The sequence below is a fragment of the Dreissena polymorpha genome, chromosome 9 (genome assembly GCF_020536995.1).
Source record: "Dreissena polymorpha isolate Duluth1 chromosome 9, UMN_Dpol_1.0, whole genome shotgun sequence".
Classification (NCBI taxonomy): domain Eukaryota; kingdom Metazoa; phylum Mollusca; class Bivalvia; order Myida; family Dreissenidae; genus Dreissena; species Dreissena polymorpha.
The window spans coordinates 11196298-11221411 of NC_068363.1; the positions used below are offsets into that span (position 1 = coordinate 11196298).

Below are 25114 nucleotides of genomic sequence, written 5' to 3' on the forward strand. Positions count from 1 at the left end.
ACAAACACAATTAATTCAACTTATGATTGGTGAACTATGTTTATGATAGAAACTAATTAGGAAGACTGTAGAAAACAATTTTCTGTCTAAATAAACACAATGTGTTTTGTTTCAAATTAAAACTTTCGCAGATTAGCTATTTAGTTAAACACATGCCTTCTCCTTTGATTCTGTTCAGATATGGGGCTCCGTTGGTCCAGATCCAGTTGAACTGCAAGTCGTTACGGTCGCATTTGGAGCAAACCACCTCCATGCCGCATGCATATGTTTTGTTGAAATCGCAGGGACCATCCAGTAAGGATTCTAAAGTGAGACATCGTGTCCGATATACTTATTAGTTTTGCCACTTCCTTTGTTACACGACCATTGTATTTCATAACATATTATCAAACACTAATAATATGCGCACCGACGACTTAAATATACCCTTTAAGATAAATTAAGTTACCAATTTAAAGTTTCACCTGTATAGTTTTGAGTCCCTTTAAAAAACAGAATAATGTTGTTCGAAGCTATTTTTATTTGTTATAACAAATTCTATACAGTTTATTTAATATTAAGATTGTATTTTATTTTTGCGAAATTGTTTGGGTTTTTTAACATGTCTTGACATCACATGTATCTGGAAGTTTTGTGTGAATTTATATAAGCAATATTTCATTATACAGTACATATTACATATTATACTAAGTAGTTCTGCACTTACTATATAAAATGTGAACGTGTATAAAAACGCAAAAAACGGATAAAGTACACCATGTTGTCAATGAATCAAGTAAGGTCAAGACATTACCAACCGATTATATTTTTATCCATATTTGTAAGTATATTTTATTCATATTTCTTTTACTTTTTCTTGAATATTACAAAACTAAAATTCATCATTAAAAATAACATATTATAGTAAATTAAATCAATGGAAGACCAACTTTCACATAGATTTATTGACACCTAAATGTTTTATATAAAGAAGTGAAACTCCAGCTGTTGGAGCAGTATTGCATTCTCATTATAAACAATTAGTTGGTCTTTAATTTAAGGCAAGTTACCAATTGCCAAAACAGTACGAAACAGCACAATACAAAACAGCATACACACATAGAAGAAGAAAGCTGTGGTCATAGCCTTGGAACGGGCAATGCAAAGCATAAGGGGGTTTACACCGGTTTTAAAGCGCTCAACCTCACACTTGGCCCAGCTATATTCATGATACATATAAGTGTAAATAACATTTAACCTCCGAACATTGCAACTCAAATTAAACAAAAATAGAAGAGATTTAAAACGCATTCTATTCTACTACCAGTTAATAATTCTGGGCGAACTTTTAGATTTGGAGCTCCTTATAATTGGTAAAACCCCAAATTCTTTCTATTGACCGTTCTAAGGCATTAACCCTAGTTTTATTCATGTTTATGTGTGTGTTTGAATGTTGCGTAGTACGCTCGATTTCTTTCTCACTGTTTGACAATGTTTCGCAGGGAATAAAGAGCCGCGTGTTATAACAATGTTTTTCTTCTTCTTTGTGAATAGTATTATATTTATAAAACATCAGCGTCTACAACAACAATAAATGCAGTTACCATGGCATCGGCCGGCTTGCACATTGACGGTATCTATGGCAACAAGGTGTGATGCAGAATTCATATTCGGTCCTAGTTTAGCCTCAAACACAAGACTATCTGCAATTAAATAGGCATTGCAGAATGAATAAAATTACCTAGAAAGTATGGCGTAAAAATTGCGTTTTTGAAATAATAAGATAACAAACGCCACGACACGGCAAATATAAATAGATCTGGCACGAGTTGTCATATCATACCATATTTTATTAAAAGAGTACAGGAATTTTGTTAATAAGCGAGCCTTTGGCAAGCTTACTAACGAATTTCCTGGACGAGTTTACTAAAATATGGAATGATATGGCAACGAGTGTCAAATCTTTTTTATCACATGCTTTTAAATGAGCAAATTAAATAAATATTAACGCAAACATAATGATAAATCCCGAATGATGTTTACATTTCGTGACGTCATTTGACGTTGCAACGTCATTTCAGCAAAATAACAAAATGCGATTGGTCAATAAACGAAAACTAAGCGAAAGAAAACGCTTAAAAATGTTGTATTACACATGTGTATGTAAAAAAAAATATGTAATGGTTGTATTACATGGGAAACAAGGTAAAGCATGTGATAAATAAACAGTATCGACTGGGCTTAACTATGTTATTGAACTTAAAATTTTAAAAAGTAGTATTTATTGTAATGTATCTTCATTTTACCTGCATCATCTTCGGACGAGTGGTAACTTCGCATATAATTATATATTTGTATAAACAGCTATGTACATATGACTGATTAGTTTAAGTAAAAAAATACAATCAAGAAATTGTAATTCAAGGTCTACTCACTGTTTTCAAAATAGTGCCCGGCGGATATGCTCACATACTGTTGTAACCACATCCCGTCTTCTTCAACTCTCAGATATCGGCTGTTCCAGAGCTTGTTTGCACTGTAAATTCCACCGGATTCACCTCGGATGAAGACAACCAGATTACCGTATGAGGATTTCCGAACAAGGTAGTTGAATTCAACCTTCATATATTGCGCATGTAATGGTTGGAACAGCGGTGTGCTCAGTCTTGACCGGTCTCCTTCCATGCCATAAGGACTCATGAAGTACATGGAATAGCCTGAAGATAGGATTTGACCATATAAAATAAGCTTAAGTATAAAGTCTTATTTAGCTTTTAAACTACATTATGTTATTATTATTACATATTATATATGCTTTGGTCTGCAAATATTTACAAGTACTTTTGCATTCTTATTTGATTTCAATTATTTTGGCAATATAAAAGTGATAAATCTCTTTAGACATTTTACAAACTCTGCACTCTTATTCAAACACCAAGTTCTTTATAAGAAGCATGCGACCAAAATGCTTAAACAATCCTTCATCTATGCATAAACATACTCAAAACAGAAGAAAAACTGGGGATATATTGGATCTTTGCATAGTCAATTTTTTACGATCAATCCTCTTTCATCTGACAAATTAATGACTTGAAAACATGGGTTTTTCCCCTAGAATATAGCGATCCATACCCACTTTGATTGCTTATGAAAACACTATTAATCATAATAAAATATAAATGTTGACTTAATGTGCCCGAAAGAAAAAATATTAAGATAAAAATAAATATGCATAGTCAGTAATACTCGCGTTGAAACCAATACCTTCGCTAGTAAGTAGCATGTGTTAACCAACTGAATTGCTATTTTGAAACACAAAATGTAAAGTCACAAGAATCACTATAGGCCAAAGATTTGTAACTCGATTAAAATAGCCTATTACAGTCTAATGGTATGTAATAATTATTTTGCAAACAAACCAGAGCTAGTAGTTGGATCAGAGACACCTCCATTTCCCGAGGACAACCTCGCCCATGTAACGTTGCCCTTAACAGCAGTAACGTTGTAGCCACACATGTTATTGCTGAGCGTACAATTGACGATCGAAACGCTTGGTGAAGACTGACAACTTCCAACTTAAGGTATACAAGATAATGAATTATCGGGTCATCTCAGTATACGAAAGGTTAAAACTAGATTTTAATTCACGATTGATGAGGAAATTAAATATTTTTCAACCGTGGCACCGCTTTTCAGTCGCCATTCAAGAAGAAAACATTGTACTTCTTGGGATGGGATGTATCATGTATTAACAAATGGAATTCAAATAATTAATAATTTTGGACTTCTTAAAAGTTCCTTTTACATAATATAAAAATTATTGGGAAATCATGGGAAATATCATACTTCAACAAATACACTGAAACAAGGTTCATACCACATCTTATAAACTGGTCCTCGGAATGACCGCAGTTGTGTGTTCCCCACCCAGGATGGTTACAATCCCAAAGATTTGTTCCGAAGCCTATACAGTTCAAGTCGTCTAACCAGATTTGACTTGGGTAAGTGTTTGAGGAATCGAAGTAGAGCCATGGCGAAGAAGCTCCGCTAGAAGGGAAAACGTCAATTGCAAGCGACAAATGGACAAACATTTAGAATGCATAATTTCATATCACGGTCTACCAGCAAGATCTAGGGCGTTAAAAAGTCAAGTAGAAAACTGCTCGTAGGAAAGAATTAAGCATGGGTATACTAGAAACATCTAGATTTGAGGCTAATAGAAGAAAAACGATTAATTGAATGAACAAGTAAAATAAAGGAAATATAGTTGACAGAACACTCATACAAATAAGCCGAGAATTGTGCATTTTTTCATTTTGAAACAGGAATTCGTTTAAATTTCACATGAATACTTTGATTGTATTTTTATTATGTTTGATGAACAATTATATAGGCTAATTTAACTTGTATGTTTTTAATTTTTAAAAAGCCCATTATGATACTTTGGTTAATGATCATCTGGACCAAGGCATGGTGAAAAGTGGTTGGTTGCTATTTGTTGTTTCCACTTACCTAAATCCCAGAGATCTACAAGCAACACCAGCATCAGTCGCATCAAAGCCGTCATCACAAACTGTGCCCCATATACCGTTGTAAAGAACCTCAACTCTGCCTTCAAAGCACGTGTTGCCATCAACAAGACGTATCTGATTGCCTACAACTAATAATTAAAATATATTAAACTAGAACTGTAACTGTCGTGTCTGAAATATGCCGCTTTGTAAAATGGATTATCGGTTTGAAGCATAAGGATAATCAAAACTGGGAAACATATCTTGGCTTAGAACCAGTACTTGGGTGTCTCTGGGAGAGTTCTCAAGAACGCTTCCACAGTGGGGATCAAACCCGTGACCTCCCGGTATTTAGGTGGACACCATGTCCATAACATATCAGCGACCTTTGAATATTTAAGATATAATATTATTTCAACATTAAATAATATAATATTGATACACAATTGTGGAAAATGATTCATTTAATTCAATTGCAATTGTCCTCAATGACCATCGCTGCCACCATGTTGATAAGATGCCGATTATAGACAAGAAATACAGAAATGAAACGGTTTCCCAGTTCTAACGTTTACTGACGCATACGGTTACAGACCAATAATTCAACAACTTTTCACAATATCTGACATGGTTCATGCATCTGCTCCTGCTTTATAGTAAAGAGTAATATGATCAACAAGCATATGCAGGGAGGAAATAAAAACATGAATTTTAGAACCTGAAGAACGTTTTGAATCGATACAGATTTTAAATGTCTAGTGTCAAATGTATCGATTCTCGATTAAGGGATATACATTATAAGTGTACAACAGACATATGTTTTATCTATAAAAGATATTATACTTCAAGTGAAAGACATGTACGTAGGTGCTAAAATATCGTAAATATGGTTCATCCTTAAGTTTGTAAAGAAAATATCTTTACAACAGTGTCTGCAGATTTAAATATGACAACAAGGAAATTTGACAACATTTAACCCCGAGAACTGGTTTGATAATACGAATTGGTACGATAACCCGTTGGTTACTACCGCACTAATATTCACTTAGTTCTAAATTATTCTGATTCTTCCAAGACTCTATATAATACTTCGAATCTCTGGAACTAATATCACAATATTAGGCTCCGCCAACAGTTTGTTGTTGAATAATCCACATTTATGATCATTCTTTGTCTATACAAATCAGGTCGCGATCGTGAAGTTAAAAATACATTTATCTTCGTAATTTCAATTTTAAATATCGTGCATGATCTATAGGAATGTTTAAAAGACGTTTAGAACCGCCTAAATATGACTTAAACCGATGGCCTAACGGAATCAGCGCAAAGCCACCTAATTGTTTTCGAGTAAGATACCTACTACTACCTATGATTTGTATCTCGCACACTGCAATCATTTGTATATGGAGTGCCCGACCTCTTTCGCAAACTTATGTGTTAACTCCCTAAATAGTACCAAATGATCAGCATGCCACAACGGTGTGTATATGAATAATGTCTTAACCGCTGAAAACACCAGTTCATTCGGATATTATTTGTGTTGCTATTATAAAAACTATGAACAAAACAGCTTCAATACAATTAACATTAACTATATTCTTAAAGGATATATTAATTTCAAGTCATTATTGAATTGTCCCGGGTGAATTGTAAACTAGATAAGTACCACGCACTAATATCCCACGATAAATGTTTTAGCAAACGCGAAAAAAATACTTGGACATTTAAAAAAGACCAAGTGCAATAATGTTTTAATACATTTATAGGGGGAAAGGAAGATTAACACTTTCACATTTGGTTGCCGGCGAATTTCCTGGCATCTTGCATACAGATGGTTATTCAGCTGTAAACGTTTTGGTACGATTTCTCACAGCAAAATACCCAACGATGAAGGAAATATATTAATCAGAGCAAAATTCTACCAAAACTAGTCGCGGGCAAAATTCCTTGACTACAAAAAACGGTTCGGACGCTTTACTAAAGTGGAAAACTAAAACGAAGAGATACAATTCGCTAAAAGTGATCGCAGCTGAAAATTCTTGCTTTAGATCATCTACAAGCGGAGATCATTCAGACGTGAATGTTTAATCAGAATCCACCAAGCAGTGAGAAAGGAATTGTAAGAATTATTTTTGGGAATTTATATTCCATATTGGAAAACAGGACAATCGGTGATAGCCAAAGCTGTTCGCAGCAAAACCTTCATTATGGCCCTTTCAATTGTTTATTTCAAGGTCATTCAGATGTGATTTTTTCGAAGTCTGGAAATCAATTTAAGACGACAAGAGTACATATATATCTTTTGCGACTACGTTTAAATGCGGTAAACCGTCAAAGTGTAATTGTTTTACCAAAAATATTCACACAAAATACCATCCTTTGTATTACATAAAGACTCAATTGTAGAAATTATGCGAAAATTTAACCTTGATGCATGTCATTCGACGTTCTTCGATATTTTAGTCATTTCATTTTGTTTATTTTAAAAATAAAGACAGACAATATGAAAAAGTGATAATTATAATACAAGGTAAGTGTTGGAAATAAGAGAAGTCTATTTCCTAGGAATTAAAACTTGAACAACGCATTCATAATTGATTTCTTCGGTTGATGTTTTCTTAGCCGCGATATATCTGTAAAATGATCTCTTTTGAAAACTTATCAGGTATTCACTAAATTAATAAGTGCAAGTCATTGATAAGCTATACCTGGTGGGCGGGTTGTGTGGGGCGATGTTGTTCTCATTGTCGTTGTCGTTACATTTTCAGTTCTAAAGAAATTCCATCCTGAAGTGAACAAAGAACTTTTTGTAAATCACAATTCTTCAAGAAGGAACAACGATTGCAAAGGTGATGACTCGCATGTTCATAACTCACTATATACAGAATACAATTTACCATGTCTGAGAATTTTACAACATTAACAATAAAATACTAATTTAATAAACTAAAATGTAAGCATTTTACCGAAATGTCTACGCAGTACAGCAAAGAGCCAATAAAGCCTTCCGTTAACACAATATTTTCAACATCTACGATTTCTCTCATACAAGTTTTATATTCTTAGTTAATATGTTTTCATCAATACAAATCATTTCCATTACATCGACATTAAGAAACAATGAAATCAATAGATTTATTCTGAATGACTGTAGCGTAATCCGCAATCAACATAACATTTATCTTACCGCATGCAACATACACATCTTGCTGGTGACTACACTGGTGTTTTCCCCATTGAGCATGTACACAATCGGCCAGGTTTTCTTCCGTGCCTGTGCAATGGAGATTTGTCAGCCATATGGGACCCAATGCGGTATTGAATACACTTCCACTGTAGAAAAAGGCGGGTGTGTTGTCGCTGTAAGATGAGATACAGGCATTATATCGCAAACATGTATTAACAAGAAAGCCATATGCTTATTGAATACAAGTTTTATTAACATATACAAACACAAATGTTAGACTGCATTTAAAAAAAAAAAATTATGTATGCAAAATTTCGAATACCGAAACGTACTTTATTTTAATAACAATGACAAATTTGTATTCCGAAATTAAATTAGGATTCGTTTTGACAACACACCATAAAACTTGTAGTATTCAATATTAAACAAACTGCAAATGTATGAGGAAAATATCGTATAGTGTTTAACACATTATGAGCAAATTATCAGTTTACAAATCAAAGCATGTGTACCCATATCCCAACATTCTGCAGCCGACAGAGGCGTCTCTCGTGTCAAAACTGTCGTCACAGACCGTCCCATAATCCTCGCTCATACCCTCACGTTTTACCATCAAACGACCCCAGGTCGGTGCTTTATATACTGGGGCTTCAGTGATGTTTATAGTCAGGTTGTTAAGGGCTACTATGAAGGCTTCAATAAACAACACAATCATTTAATGAAAATCTGTTTTATAATCAATACACGTAAATGTGTATGATCAACTATACATAAAACAATTGTTATTATTTAAACATGTAAAGATAAACTAAGATAAAAAACAATTTGTTTTACGTCTTCTTGAAATTTGAATCAAACCACTTATGGATAAGCCATTCAAAGGTAAACCTTATTGATGTGAAATAAGTGTTTAATTCTGAAACAATATATTATTTGCGTTTTAATATATGATTTGTCATAGTTTGTATCTCATCCACAATACTAATTGTGGTGTTCTGAAATGTTTTCACATGTGTATATTATAATAAATACTATATATACATAATTAACTTATTTTGTATTAAATATATGTAATATAATTCGTCTTAAGCTAAAAATTAATATACAAAACCAAGCTATATTATCCGGTGTGTTTAACTATTATTGAAGCCTTTTTCTGAAATCACATGTTATGATCCTGTGTCGTTTTAATTAACAACTAGCTGTACTTGATTTGTTTAATTTCATCACGACTCAAAAAGTTACAATTTGTTGTTCTGTTTTGCACGCAACCATTACATCGTTAAATGCTAAGTCAAGTAATCTGATTTCTTTTTCTACACTCTTGATATGCAGCAAAGGTTTAATTTACACGTTCTTTGAATAAGTATAAGGTTCAATGACTTCGGTGGGAGGCTTTGTTTCAAAATGCCCGTCCCAAAAGAGAGGCCCAAATTTAATGGCGTGTTGCTTTTTCTGTCATAATATGACATATCAATGACATGTTTGTTTTTGGTCTTAAAAATGACATACAAAGATGCCTCATACTGTTTCTCTTTCGTGTGTGTTATATAATATAGTAAAATATAAAGTAATATATAATCGATTACGAATACTTGCTTATTGTTTTATTTAAGTATGTAATAAGAAAAGGTAATGGTATACAACTATCTCGTCATACATATATATAAACAAAATAACTATTAAGATTGCCATACGTATGATCGGTGCGGGTGTTGGCGGTTGGCAACCGACATATTCGTCAGTGACGTCATGGCAGTTTTTGTTGCCATCGCAACGGAGACTGGCTGGAATGCACTGTTTAATCTTGGCACAGCCCCATTCATGCGGTTCACAAACTGTTAAATATTGAATATAAGAATGATAATTGATGGTATTAAAGGGTCAACTGAAAGTTTACATTCAAATATAGCAAAATAAGCCGAATTTATGAAGCGGATTTAGAAATGTAATTGATGAAATGGGTAATGTATTATCTGTTAAAAGGATCACTAGAATGCCAAGTTAGTGCATATTAACCCCAATCGAATGCACGACGTAGTTAACAGTACCGTAATGGAATGCTTGACACATGTTATTAAATAAATCTAGAAAACAAATTCAATTACTTCAACATATATAAAGAATGTAGGTGTATTGTTAATACAGTAACACCGTATCCCCCCCCCAAACAAAAAAAAATCTTAAACAGACAGTGCAACTTGTACATATGGTTGCCTTCTTTTATGTGTGGATGGACACATATCTCGGTGTAATAGAACCGAATGCCTAATGATTCAAATTCAAGAAAGGATGTATATAGTATTTAATCACAAGCAAATTTGCCATTACGCGATGAAATCTTACTTAATGGACAATTCATTTCGTCGGAGTTGTCCATGCAGTCAACTTTGCCATCACATTGCTGGCTGGAATTTTAACATCCTTGTCCGTCATCACATCTCATTGCTTGACAGTCTTGAAAGAGAAAATTGATAAAAAAAGTAAGACATTTAAAAATATTATAACGAATAACATACACATTTTTTTAATTTGAAATCATTTAGATCTTAATGGTATATTTCTGCTACCAGCTTAACAAGTGATGATGACACAATATTTGCTTAACATCAATGAAGATATATCTGAAATTCTTAGAAATCAACATCATTCGCGTAGCAACATCATTCGATTATGCTAAGTCATTGCGATGCGTCAAAGAGTTAATATATTGACATTAACGTAGCTTCGACAAAATAGTAGGAACTCACCACATCCTTCTTCGTCGCTTCCATCATTGCAGCTTACAAACTTGACTTGCTGGAATACACTGACTGTAGAACTAACTGCAGCTTACAAGATCACCCGTGCAGTCTAAAAAGAATAACAAAAGAGTTTTGGGGAAAACAATCCGATGCATTGATCTTGTTTATATATATAAGCAACACAACTATATAGCACAATGCAAGTCATTAGAGTGTGCAAATAAAATTTATATGTTAGAAACTGATATGCAATTTACTTTGTTGTCAATCAGCCATTAACTTCCGTTTTTTTTTAAACTGGAGGCACCATGTTATGTTTTTATTTGGAAAGAATCATAAAGATTACGTTTATCTTCAACTTCTTGTAGCGACATAACTTAAGTACTCGGACGAGATGTCATTGGAAAAACTTATGCTTGCTAAGTTCCTGGAGGTTTTGCAATTAATGTAGACGTAAGAGTGATCAAAAGATTAGTTATAATATTCAACGGACCACGCATAGCAGGCGACGAATAAAGGGTGATCTAACAACGTCCTAATTATTAACATCCATCAAACTTTACAATAACAACTCTAAAAGAACTGCCATTAATAAGTTAAAGTTTAACTGATATTATAGTTTCATTCCTGATGGAGTGTTAATTTGCTTAAATTTATCTCTATCAAAATTTCAAGTCTTATACCAATTTATATCCGAAGAACAGTGTGCGAGAATCAGTCTCGATATGTTCAGATTTATCGCAACATGTTAGGATTTGATGAAACGACCGCATGACAAAGGGAGTGTAAAATTCAGTAAAGAAGCCTTTAATTCAAATACGTGCCTTTAAAAGAGTGTTTGCGTGTGGTATTTCAAACATATCCTTTAAACGATGCAGACCCCCACTTACCTAAACACATAGAGTGCTGGATATAATAAATAATTTAAATGTTAAATTCAAAAATGTAGATGAATCAAAACTATTCATTTGCCATTAAAACTAAGCGACACTACTTACCACAACCGCGTTCATCGGAGCCATCATTACAGTCCAACACACCGTCGCAAAGCCGAAGAATGCCCTGGCAGCGACCGTTGTCACAGGAGAAAAAACCCTTGGAACAGTCTGCAAAAACAGATTCAATTTATATATATTATATAAATCCATGAAATCACATCAAATGGTAGAGTAAGGCTTGCAAGTGGATGTTTTCTAGTCCGAAGAGCAGTGTGCGAGAATCAGTCTCGATATGTACAAACTTATTGCAACATGTAAGGATTTGATAAAACGACCGCATGACAAAGGGAGTTTAAATTCAGTAAAGAAGCCTTTAATGCAAAGATATGCCTATAAAAGTGGTATTTGTTGTATTTTAGACATATCCTTTAAATGATTAAATCATCATACATTCTGAAGGACATGACAACACACATAAGGTATTATCGCAGAAAGTACATTGGTAATGGCTTAAGAATAAATAAATATAACTAAAGATGTTTTACAAGTTTCGACTTAATCATGAACAATATATTCACCATAGTTATCCGACAACTTACTTCCAATTGTATTGTTAACGGAAAAGAATGATGCAAGGAATCCTTGATAAGTGACACTGCCATCCGAAATGAACTGGACTGTCATAGAGGATCGAGAAGAACAAACAGTGGCCAATGTAACATTGATTCCAGAATAACTGAAACACATTTAAGTTTAACATTTAAATTTTCAAAGAATGTGAAGAAATAAATAAAAACAAAATATGTATTGTACAAATGTAGCCTATGCAATTGAACTGATGGTCTTGGACTTTTAAAGAATACTTCCATGTTTGAAACACTGCAATACCTTCCAACTGATCGGGAGGTCGTAGTTGGTCCATCATATAATTGAACATAGTCAAATGTAGATTCCGTATCGAAGAAATCAAAATACAGACATATTTTGGAATTTGACGGCCCTGTTATGTAGTAGATACAATTAGCGTAATTGAAATACGACCCCGGATAATTTGGAGAAGCAATCCGCCCACTTTCATGATATCTGCCACCACAAGTGCCCACCGATGCTGAAACAGATTCTGGCTTAATCAAGTTGATTATTAAATAATGGACAACATTCTCATTTAAAGGCTTTATTGGACAAAAAATGTTCCTGTAATTGTTTCTATGAGCATGACGTTTCAGACCGTTGAACAAATTGAACGGAACGACAATAGAACAATATTTTTTATCTTAATCTTTTTTATTATAATTTCTTTTTTATTTGCTTTGTTTATATTTGAATTGCTAAATAGTATCTTTGGTCTGACAATGTAAGCTATTTAAACATTAACCATTCATGATTAATTTATATTTATAAATACTGTATTTATGTTAAATAGGCCTTTCCAAAAAACACGGTAACTTCCCTTGCGCTCTTCAGTTCTGGTATTTTTTAATGATTGCAATTTAAATCGATAGGTACTGACAAAGTAAATCAATGCATTGTTGATATATCATACCATATGTATGATTTGAGGTTTTTAAATGCGTGAATGTTTGAAGATTTTTGTTTTAAAATAAAGCTGACTTTCTTTCTTGTATTTACCAATGCATTTACTTAAGGTTTGGTAGCATACTGTATATCAAATGCAACTGGCTACAGTCAAAACTTTGATACTTAATCGCAACTCTGTATACGTACGTGACTTTAAATATAAAAATAGGCACAAGATGGGTGATTCATTTGGATGAAAATGCAAGTAGCATAAACGGAAACAATAACAGTTTTTTTAATAATCGGAGGTAATTTCCATAGGATGTCACATAATTGTAGCAAAGGACTATAACTAGCATGGTAATATGGTTAATTTAAAATCCCCAAAACTGTGGTAATGTTATTCATCAGATTAAACGATGTACCTGTAAAGAAGACATAATGCATTCACACTACCAGTTAAATGTTATTAATTAATTGAACAAAACATTAATGCTTTTATTTTTATGAAAAAATATGTTGTGTATTCAGAATGCAGGTAGTCACTCATACAAATCTATTGTCAGTAAATGCTGTTCGGTATTAAAGAATCACATGATAAGCCCTCTATGATATAATAAATTTTATTATATTAGTCTTTGTTTACGAGGTAACATGCAAATATATGATAACTTGTGATAAATTATCTATTTGTGAATGCGGATGCGTTATCTACTGGAAAAATGAATCTCACTCAACATCGACTTGAAATCTTCTGCATATGTATTTAACTCAAAGAGGCGCGGTTAATTCGATCCATATAATTTACTATAGTTTCCAAATTTTTAAGATGACATACTATGTGAACATTTAAAGAGCATACCATTGTTGCCAGGGGTTGTAGTACCTGTAAATAAACAAAATAAAAACGAGATGGTAAATACATTCATAGGAACTGTATTACATAAATTCTAAGGCAAATGAATATGAATAGAATAAGATCTTGCTCTACAATTTGATTAATAGTGTAAAAAACAGAACCCAATAAAAATACTCATATACATCTTTCCGCGTTAAAACCAATTTTGAAAATAATTCCAGTGGTGCCAAAAAACGTTATGCTCTAAATATGTACTAAGCATGCTGCTTAATAAATGGCATAGTTATACTCTTTGACTGCAACAAATGTCTTCATATCTCCATAGATACTACTCGCTGATTTTCTTTTTTTTTGCAAAAATGACTATCTAATTAATTTTCCTATCATCCAACAGACAGAGGTTTCAAACCGGTAATTTTCTTCCTTTTTTATTTCACAGATATAAATTAAAAACACACTATTGCCTCGTTTTCGCTATTAATCAGTCAAATCAGTCAATTAACTACTCTGTGTCGTTCTGATTTAATAATCATTATATCTGTACAACAGCATGAATAACGCTGTCGTTGTTAAATTTCTTTTAACCGATACAACATGAAGATCAAAAAGTATTATTGATTAAATCGTATATGCGACAGTATAAAGATTCCCAAATCCTTGATAACTGTGAAAAGCTGTTGTTGTCGTGTACTCCTAAATTCAATAATCTGAATTGCCAAACCCTTCATGTTTTTATGTTTCTTCTTTTCATGTTTCATATTTTATAGCGAGCAATGTTAAAACTACAAATATGTAATACTCGTACGTGGAACTTACTAATTAATGGTATTTTTCGTTTATAGAAAGTATTTTCTTACAAAAAATCCAGTTTAGGCGAAAAGTGTCGTCCATGATTAGCCTTTCGAGGAATGCACAGGCTAATCTGGGACGACACTTGACGCACATGCATTGACCCCCTTTTCACAGAGCACGGCTCATATGTATACTAACTACAATAAGCACACTACCATTGTAGCCGAGCGGTGTGAGGACTGCAGTTGTTGATGAGAAAATAAACAATACATTGTACAATGTGTGCAACCAAATTTGATTGTTTTGATGAAAACATGTAAGTAGTGTATATATATCTAAGACTACATTTAAATTATGTCAACTGATTTGCGCAATTATAAAATAATGTTGACAAACAAACAGCGAGGTGAAACGCAATAAAAGGACACATATATAATATTTTGAATTACTTACTCATGTATGTCTCATTTGAAGAATAGAATTGAGCATAGAATCCAGTCATATTAATATTGTTGTCCGAGAGGAAATTCATCGTCAAATACGAGCCAGACGAGCAAATTATGAGACTGGTATCCCTAATCCCCGAATAACTGAAACATAATTATTACCAAATATGGCAATATAAACAACCCAAAAACATTACAAGAACAAGTAAATGTTAACATGCACTAGTCTCATTTAAGTCTGGTTACCAATCGACTGAGTAATACATGACAATACAAACAACACAGCATTTCACATAAAAATGATCAAATCTGAGACAACGCCTTTCATTCGTCAACGCAAAGCGTGGGGGTTTACAATTTTTATGACGTACCTTCCAAGTAATATATAGTTTGTGTTTGGACCATCATATAAAGACACAACGTCGTATACAGATTCTGTACGAAAGACATCAAAACTTAGACACACTCGCAAGCCGGCGTTTGCTTGCAAATAGTATGTGCATGTCAGGCTATTTGTATAGTTGTACGGGTAGTTTGGAGAAGATAGGTTACCACTTTCATAAAATCGACCTCCACATGCTGTTCACATAAAGTTGCAAATAAGACACGGACAAGAGTAATCGAGTTATCATTTTAACATATTGACATACAAAGAGATATATCTACGTTTTCGAATGTAACAACATGTTATTCCATTTTTAAAGGCATGCATTATATATTGTTGTACATACACAAATGTTGTACTACTCAACGGAAATCAGGAGCGACGCTTTTAACAAAAAATATTTATAATTAACATCATACAGAAATGAAATTTAGTTTTATATTATTTAACTGACAACAATATGAAGTTGTTAAAAATAAAGTTTAGTAATGCAAATGGTATACGTTCATGAATGCCTAAGATAACAGCACATTTGTAAGTTTCTTACACACTTAAATAGATTAAAATAAGTACTTATCAATCATCCGCATTTCAAACACAGTAAAATATACACTTGTATGAGTCCAATTCGACGAAAAGTTCAATCATTTTATTTCTAAACTCAATCGACGTGTTATTTCAAGTACTTACAGGCGTTTGGTGCTAAGGTGGGAATAGGTGCTGTCACTTAAAACAAAATTGAATAACATTTTATTGATGCAGTTGTAGTATTCTATTGAATAAAAATAATATTTATTGTAAAACTGATACTTTTAACATTTTCGTTTCTTTGCTTTGTTTAGATATTCCTCAAACAACATTGAAAAATATATTTTACAATTGTGTTTGTAACTACATGGATTTCTGAAAAAACAAAACAAGAAAACCTAGAGTAATCGAAATTGGAAAGCTACTGTTTGTTAATAAAGTCAGGTTTATATTTAAAAGCATTTTTTTCATTTTTACAAAATTTCATTATACCTAGCCATTGTTTACAGGCGCACAATTATTGAAAAGCACGTTCACAGAAACACAACATCATTGCATTAGACATTGTAGGAAGAAAGTCTAATTTAGGAAAACAATCCAGTTTTGGCGTAAAGTGTCGTCGCTTTTTAGCATTTGAGGACTGCACAGGCTGATCTTGGACGAAACATTACGCACATGCATTAAAACCCTCTTTTAAAAAAGTGCGGCCAAAATATTTAAATATTAATACTTACAAATATCTGGCGGTGAAGTGGGCATAGGCGTGGTTACTAAAACGCAAATGAAGAATTCTTACACAGTCCAAAATAATTTAAAAAATATGTATATTTAATCGGAAAATACTCATACAAAATGTTTTCCTTACTTGTTTTCGCTCAAAACAATGTTTTATCATTTACAAAATATTTTCTGCAAACATGCATATCAAAACAATGATGAAATAACGCACTAACCGTTGTAATCAGGAGTTGTTGAAGCTGAAGAAAAACAGGACACAAGCATAAAATAAGTTCAGATCAACATAACAAATTACTTTTGAATGGAAAAGCAGATCTTTAACTTTAAAATTGTCAGTACCAGAACTTTGAAATACTGTGTGACAGTTGCACTACGCATGCTTAATACTCATTTGAAATATAGATATGAAGTATTAAAGCAGGAATGAATAACTTGTTAGTGGTGTGTATTTGTAAGACAATTGTACAACTAAACTTTACGTTTAAATACATGTCAATATATATCAAACGTCCTGGATAAAACCTTAAGTGTGAAAATAAACTTATTAAATGAAATGAAACACCTTTAAACATGTTCAAAACATGTATTAATACAAACAACACGGTTCTTCAAATACTGTTAGACATCTTATAGATTGCATATGCAGAATTTATTATATTACTTGGTAAATATATCTATATTATGTATTTACGAAAAGTCTTGACCAAGTATGTGTTCGTAAAAAACAATTTAAAGAATAACAAAGTACGAGGGACACAACGTTGTGAAATTTGAATGGAACATAGTATGAAAGCAATATTCTACTGCAGCGCATGTTCTATATCAAGTCAATAAACTTAACAAAGATCGCTGATTGTCTAAGAAACTAAATATTTTACAAGTTCCACTGAGATATTGTCGATAGATCCTTAATGCGTGGGTATCAGTCTTGTTTGCACATAGACTTAGTACTAGTACGTGTTTTGTTATGAATCTGTATGAAAGCAATGGTCATGTCATGAAAGCTAGCTCGAATTGTCCTTATAACAGCGAATAAATAGGGCAGAAAAATACTTGCTTTCTACGTCCATAAAGTACATATAGCTGTCTGAAAAGAAATTCAGCATGTCGAGAATCGCCTGGCCAGTGTAATAGACAGAATCTAGTTGCACTTGGGAGATGAAGCCGGTAATATTCGGACTGCTCGACGTCGCATATATCAGAGACGAAAGATTTGCAGCAGGCATGCTGTTAATATAAATCAGGTTTTGCACTCCAGAACTCGATTGCTCAAAACTTTGATGCAAAATTAAACTAATGAATCAAAAGAAGTGTTATAAAGGAAATGATATTATATATATATAGGATCTGGCACGAGTTGTCATATCATACCATATTTTATTTAACAAGTTCAGGAATGTTGTTAGTAAGCGAGCCTTTGGGTATAGCATGTGATAAAATTATGTTTTACTTATTAAAAATAGATATATTTAATTGCCAAATATGTATTGTGAAGCTTAATTCTACCCGTCTGCTTAGATAGCCGTTTAATATTTAAGCAATCCGGCATTTTGTGTTAATACTTCAAGAATATACTTGTAAAATAACGGACTGGCATTTTTTGTTCAAGCTACGAAGACGAAACTCTTTATTAAGCTGAATCAAAATTCAAACAAAAAAGAGCACAAAAAGGGTTTTCAATGCAAATCAAGTTTATGGCATCTACTGATTTAAAAAAAAAATACATTACAAATTTAGAAGTTGCACTTACAATTTCGCCATCACGACACACACAGGCATTCCGAAATAGCTCAATCGTGTTGAAATCTACGAGAAAAGAAATTTCATACAAAGTAACAAGTGGCATAGGACTTTTATGTTACATTCATGTTTGTGTGTTTGTTATGTATGTGTTTGTCGTGTCGTGTGTAGTACATTGGTTTTGTGTCTCACTGTTAAACAATTGGTTATTGGCATACGGAAAGGCCCAAAAGCTCTAAAAAGGCTTGTCCCTGTAGTTGAATCTGAAAATGAACTCATTTATTTTATTTATTATGAAATTTAAACTATAATAATAATATTTAGTAACACTTATCAGGTCGAAAAAAATCTTAATCGTTGAACGATATTTAAAGCCCCATAAAGACTCAAAGTCAACAATATTGCATTAAATATTTCGTAAAATAAAGTTAACCCATAAATAACCGGTGTTCCATATAACAATGGCCAACATATATAGCGCAAGATGTGGTATGGTAACATATTAAACGAGATACACAATGTCCGCTGTTATTTTATGTTTGACACTATATTCCTATATTCCTTGTGAGTTTCAAGAGACGATTTTCGAAAATTTTAAGAGCGAACGCGAGATGGTCTTCGGTCAGCGTCGGAAGAACGATGAGAACTACCGCTTCCGAATCCAATCTCGCGTTTGCTAGCAAATGTTCGGATATCATCGCGGGAAATGGACAAGGAATATATTGTCACACAATATCTGTGTTAACTTTATTAACAAGGAATCGATTGTCGTACATTATATGTGTAAGTTTTATTTTTCGAGATATTTTACGGAATATTCGTTGATTGTGAGTGTTTATGAGGCTTGAATAGTTTAAAAGAAATAAAACTGTTCATAACATCAAACATATAATTATGTTTTCTTTGTTGCTTAAAATGAAGGAAAAATGTAATGTTTGCATCATAACTTTTTGAAAACGTGTAAATCACTGCTTACATTGCCATAAATAATTTGTTTGCATAGGTCGAGATTTGCACAGTTAGTTTTAAAGAAAAAGCATCACCAAACATACCGCTTACATATTTATACATAAATGTGAACTGATTACGATCATAAAACAAGAACTTGCCTCATTCGTCAGCATGGTGCTCATATTGTGGTAGAGACTCGAGTTATTATCATCCATTGTCGAGTCCCACGTAGTATTCATCATTCCCATAATGAAGTATGTGCTGTTTGCTACAAGTGCACACAACAATCAAATGTAAACATGCTAATATCAATACCATTGACAGAGAGCATATTGGACAGTTTCCGTAAGTGAGTCAACTACGAACTAATAAGCTTAAAATCGATTACTGGTAAATGAAAACATGGGTTTCAAAAATATAACAATTGAATATAAACTATGATTTATATAATTTTTGAGAAACTATTGCATATTAAATCTGAATTCAGATATAATCAGACATATCAGTCGATAAATCATATATAATTGCCTGTCCGAGACTGTTCATAAAACTGCTCTACTATAAATGAGCATACGGTTGCAAGTTGGAACAGAAGAAGTAGTTGTTCTTGGTGGTGTTGTTGCAGTTGTTGGAAACCATGTGGTGTTTGTAGCTGGGTATCTTGGTGTTGTTGTTCCAGATGTTTGGTTCCGAGTGGTTGTTGGTATTGTTGTTCCTGATGTTTGGGTCCAAGTGTTTAATGGTGTTGTTGTGCCAGATGTTTGGTTCCAAGTGTTTGATGGTGTTGTTGTTCCGGTTGTTTGGTTCCAAGTTATGGATGTGTTCTGTGACGCTGTTGTTGAGGCTTTGGTTGTTCCTGCTGTACTTAAAGTTGTAGTTGACAAAGCTGGATTTGAAAATAGCAATATAGACCATCATCACATTTAATAACATAGGTTAAATGCATTTCTGTCTTGAAATATGCATTTTAATTCGTTATATTTAACATATGGCTCGGTTTTAGACTGTTGACTAGAGCATTTAATGATACTATTTTTGAAAAAAGAAAACATGATTATATGAAGCAAATATAATTTAACCCGCTTCAAAATCATTCAACCATATTAAAACAATCATGTTATGTCTTATATGCAAATCTGATATATCAAACGGTTCGAACTCTTGTGACAATTTCGAGTTTGTGAATGTACAATGTTAAAATAAACGGACACTTATGATTTATGTCTTATTATTATAACTTAAAGCAAGACATATTTGAAGAAAAAACGATGAATACTATAACTGTTTTTAGACCGTTGGCATGGGAATGTCAGTTTTTACAGTCCACAATGTCAAAATTTACTTCTACACTGAATGCTGTTTCGTTGTTTAGTAATCATTGTTTTTGGACGATACAGACATGTCATTTGCTAGTAATATTGGTTTATTGGCTTAACCTGACACATCCAACAAGAATAGGTAGTTATTTTCATGCGACAAATGTCTTTGCATTTCGCATAATGCTGGTCATCTATCAAAGCTTACAACAGACAGACTACGGTGCGATGCGATACCTATGTTAAGAATTTGATAAAGATGAAATTTCAGTTTGATTAGAAAGAGAACCAACAAATAAAGCATATTGACAACAAAATATATGCGAAGATTGATTGTTTATCTTAAAGTCACAATTTCCGATGATGTATCAAATTAAATCGGCTGTATTTAATCATAGAATGTAGCCAAATATATCCAACAATGAAAACACTCATTACCAAAGCAGAACAGAGAAACCACTTACAAGCTGTTAATCATGACCTTAATTCAATTTAAGAACATGTTATCATTCACGTTGTAACTTTTAATATAAAAAGATGCATGTACTTTTGATAAGGTTATGTTTCAAGTATTTGCGTAAAAATATATTTGAAAAGCCGACCAATATTATAAATTTATAGTTTATGATTTTCTTTGCCAATTGTTAAGTGCATACTTTTCCCGTTAAAACTTATTTATACGTTGCTAGCGGATAAATCTAGTTTATGACAATTTTGTGTACGTTAAAATATTTAATAATTGGTTGTTTTAAACTATTATTTAGCAGTGTTTACTCGTTTTAAGACAAACCTTGAAAGCAAATGTAAGGGATTGGCATATAAATAAAACTATTTTGCCAAATGCATCGCAATATACACTACACCATCTTAACCGAAAACAACAACATTATAAACATTGGAGAACTCGTTGGGTAATCGGTACCAAGACTCAGAAACACCGTTTTATACAGTTAAAGAGTTGAAACCCTGCCGATGAATAGCTCATCCTTATCACAATTATGCCAGGTTTAACCTTGCGTTTAGAGTGGGCGATAGCCGTAGGCGTTAGTCTGTCATAAAGAATGAACGAGGCCCGGGGAGGGGGTTGTAACTTCCCAAATTTTAGGGTAGGGATGTTCCACTGAGACTTCCGAAACGTGACCCATTTTTATACCGGAACTCTGATTTGGTAGACCCATTTTGATACAATTTTTTTGAAAAACCAAATCCATTGTGTCGATAAACACACACCATATTTCTTGCACACCCCTATACACCCGTATATAGGAAGTTACCCCCCCCCCCCCCCCGGGGAACGTGGAACACTTATCGATATCTTATGAAGGTAAACATTAACAATCATAGACAAATTTTGTTGTTTGTGTCATAGCAAAACAAAATACATGGAAATATATTTGGTAAATCGGTTGCGAATGCATTACAAATAAAGTATTCCTCATTGGGTGTCTACTAATAATGGAATACAAAAAAAAACATCAACACGATGCCATTTTAAAAATAATTGTTATTAATAATTTAAGTTTCACACCATCTTCACCTGTTTCCTTATTTATAAATTACCATTCAAAGAGTATTTCACTGTATCTTCCATAACCATTTTTTTATATTACAATATGAGGATATAAGTATCTTTAAAAAATAATAAATATTGAGACACGTGATATGTGTACAATAAATTCAACACTGTGTTTACCAATATCACAATTCTTTCCAGTAGAACCTGGACCGCAGACACAGAAATAGTCGTTCACTAGATCAACGCATGTGGAACCATTCATGCATGGACTCGTTAAGCATTCATTGATATCTAAGGAAGACATGAGCAACATTTGCAGGGAAAGATGGTAATCAAACCACAAGTATGGTATTAAGCGGTAAGTACACAGTTTTTCTCAAGTTTTTTCAAATGACAATTGTTAAAACAAGAGTCTTAGATTTAAAAATAACTTAACGCAGGGAAAGGTCGCAAGCTAAAATCCGAGGGTGGCAACCATTTTTATTATCTTAAAATGCTTCGAATACTTATGAAATTGTTCTGTTTTGTTGCGTAAGTAAAGTTAGTTTATGACAATTTTTAAACACAACAATATGTTAACAAGTCCCATTAAGTGCTTTAACAGTCATATCACCTTTGGAATTGCCATAAATTATTGCAAGCTTAAATTCAATGAAAATGGAAGAAAATGAGACATCATGACGTCTTATAACATGCGTGTTTTATGATGTTAAAAGAGGTCATTAATGATGCGTCAAAATGTGTTTTTGTTTTTCAAAAGTATGTCCCATAATGTGTGCTCCCTCGTAGATGAATGATAGTGTGTGTGTTCCTTTTTTCATTGAATAATGTTTAAAGTATGTGTTTTGGATAATATACACATATTTGCATGAAGAAAATTATCTGACACCGGTAAACAGATATTATTCATGGACAAATAGTGTGATTTGTTTTTCACTGCTATAAATCAATAAGATCTAATATGTATCACTGATGTCGAACGTATTTTATTTTGCCAATACAATTCTATATTCCAAGTAAAAGCATATGCTAAATATACATCATACAAACATATGAACATCTCTAACGGTCATTAGAAATAATGTCATTTGAACTTTCAATTTATTATGGTTTATGTATTTATTTGTTTTTATTTTGTACATAACACATTTAGCTGTATAAAATATACAAGTTTTATTTGCATTAGAAACAAATTAAGTTATTGTACTAAAGCAATCACCACATTAATACATAGAATCCGCTCAAAGAATTAAATGTATATGACAGTTATAATTGTCACGAAATACTTTAGTATTGACATGCATTTTAAAAAGACCTTACCTGTATCGCAGTTACGACCTGTATAACCAGCTCTACACACACAGGTGTAGTTGTTCAGTTGATCAACGCACGTGGACCCATTCTTGCATGGATTTGGAGAGCACTCGTTGATATCTAGGGTAGATTATTATTGATCTCATATTGATAATGTGTAACCAACACGGTAAAAAAGAAGTTATTCATTAAACGTTTATGTTTTAAAAATTACAATGCTATGTAATGTCTTAAACTTACAAACTGCATTTCAATATTAAGACGCACATGTATATGGCGGTAACATCCTGTGAACCCATCATAATATAAACTGACGAAGGTGTTAACTTGATCAATTCAAATGGATGTATTATCGACAGGGCTTTGTATAGCAGACTTTGTTGAAACTAAGATTAGTTAAAGCTATTTTCACTTTCTTTACTCATAAAAGAATACTTCTGTTGGGTATACGTATTTAAAAAGTAAGAAGTAAAGTTATAAAAAACTGCTAAGTTGGAGGTCATGTTTAGATATATAAACAATAGTTTATAATCGTTGTGGAATTTGTAGCTCACTTGTATCACAGTTTCGTCCAGTGAATCCCGCTTTACAGACGCATGTATAATTGTTCACCTGGTCAACGCATGTGGACCCATTATTGCATGGATTCGGCATGCACTCGTTGATATCTATAATGTATATTTAAACAGTGTTTAAAATAATTATGTGATAATAAGTGGATTTCTCCGTTCGTGTTGTGATGCTTACTATAGAAGTACATTTTATCATAATTCAACGGTAATGATAAGGAGACTTTATTGATTTGCACAAGGTTAAGTATTGTTTAAGAGCCTCAATTTCTTACAATCATCTTGCAATGGGCACCCGTTGAGTAACAACCAATTTACGGATGTATGATAGTGTGTCAACGATGTCTGGTGAACAGATTAACATCGAAATATACGATACGAAGAATAGCGTGCATAACAAAAGGGGTAATATCGTTTATTTAAGAAGTCGGACCTCTTTTTCTATCCAGATACTTGACCTGTATTCGAATATCCGGATATCCGGATATTCGTTACCATCCCTTATTAGATCCATGTTCAATATCATAGTTACTTAACTATACCTGTCTTCCTTCATGCTTTCGTATAACGGCTATGTTGTAGAACACACTTAAGTTTATAATAGTTTTAGCTTCATTTAGTGTATAAAAAGTGTTTGTTACTTGAAAAATAGTAGCTCACCTATATCACAGTTACGTCCAGTGAAACCCGCTTTACATACGCATGTATAATTGTTCACCTGGTCCACGCATGTGGATCCATTATTGCATGGATTCGGCATGCACTCGTTGATATATTTAATGTATATTTAAACAGTGTTCAAAATTAGTGGTTATACGTATTTTTTTCCGTTCGTGTGGTCATGCATACTATATAAGTCCTTTTTGTCATAATTCAACGGGCATGATAAGGAGACTTTAGTGATTTTCAAATGTTTAAGTATTGTTAAAAGCATCAATTTCTTACAATCATCTTGCAATGTTATTTTACCTAAATCGCAGTTACGTCAAGTGAAACCAGCTCTACACAAGCAGGTGTAGTTGTTTACTTGATCAATGCAGGAGGCCCCATTGTTGCATGGATTTGGAGAGCACTCGTTGATAT

The 25114-nt window shown here is 33.0% G+C and overlaps 2 protein-coding genes across 2 annotated transcripts in view; both read right to left on the bottom strand.

Annotated features, from left to right (window-relative positions):
- Positions 1-119: 119 nt before the first annotated feature.
- LOC127844784 (neurogenic locus notch homolog protein 2-like) overlaps positions 120-25114 on the bottom strand; it is a 38836-nt gene continuing 13841 nt past the window's right edge. The window contains exons 16-28 of the mRNA XM_052375244.1: positions 25037-25114; positions 23469-23582; positions 11420-11527; positions 9375-9515; positions 8190-8370; positions 7678-7850; positions 7199-7276; positions 4492-4639; positions 3857-4026; positions 3399-3554; positions 2415-2696; positions 1584-1682; positions 120-303 (exon numbers count right to left, since the gene is read on the bottom strand). Coding sequence (XP_052231204.1) covers positions 137-303; positions 1584-1682; positions 2415-2696; positions 3399-3554; positions 3857-4026; positions 4492-4639; positions 7199-7276; positions 7678-7850; positions 8190-8370; positions 9375-9515; positions 11420-11527; positions 23469-23582; positions 25037-25114 — 1895 coding nt within the window. The 3' untranslated portion in view covers positions 120-136. The remainder of the gene's footprint in view (positions 304-1583; positions 1683-2414; positions 2697-3398; positions 3555-3856; positions 4027-4491; positions 4640-7198; positions 7277-7677; positions 7851-8189; positions 8371-9374; positions 9516-11419; positions 11528-23468; positions 23583-25036) is intronic.
- LOC127846622 (deleted in malignant brain tumors 1 protein-like) lies at positions 10428-16649 on the bottom strand. The gene is made up of 9 exons (XM_052378052.1): positions 16622-16649; positions 16050-16085; positions 15346-15553; positions 14982-15118; positions 13740-13763; positions 12248-12467; positions 11959-12095; positions 11420-11527; positions 10428-10530 (listed from the first exon to the last, which is right to left on the bottom strand). The coding sequence occupies exons 1-9, from the start codon at positions 16644-16646 to the stop codon at positions 10499-10501; spliced, it is 927 nt and encodes a 308-aa protein (XP_052234012.1). The 5' UTR covers positions 16647-16649; the 3' UTR covers positions 10428-10498.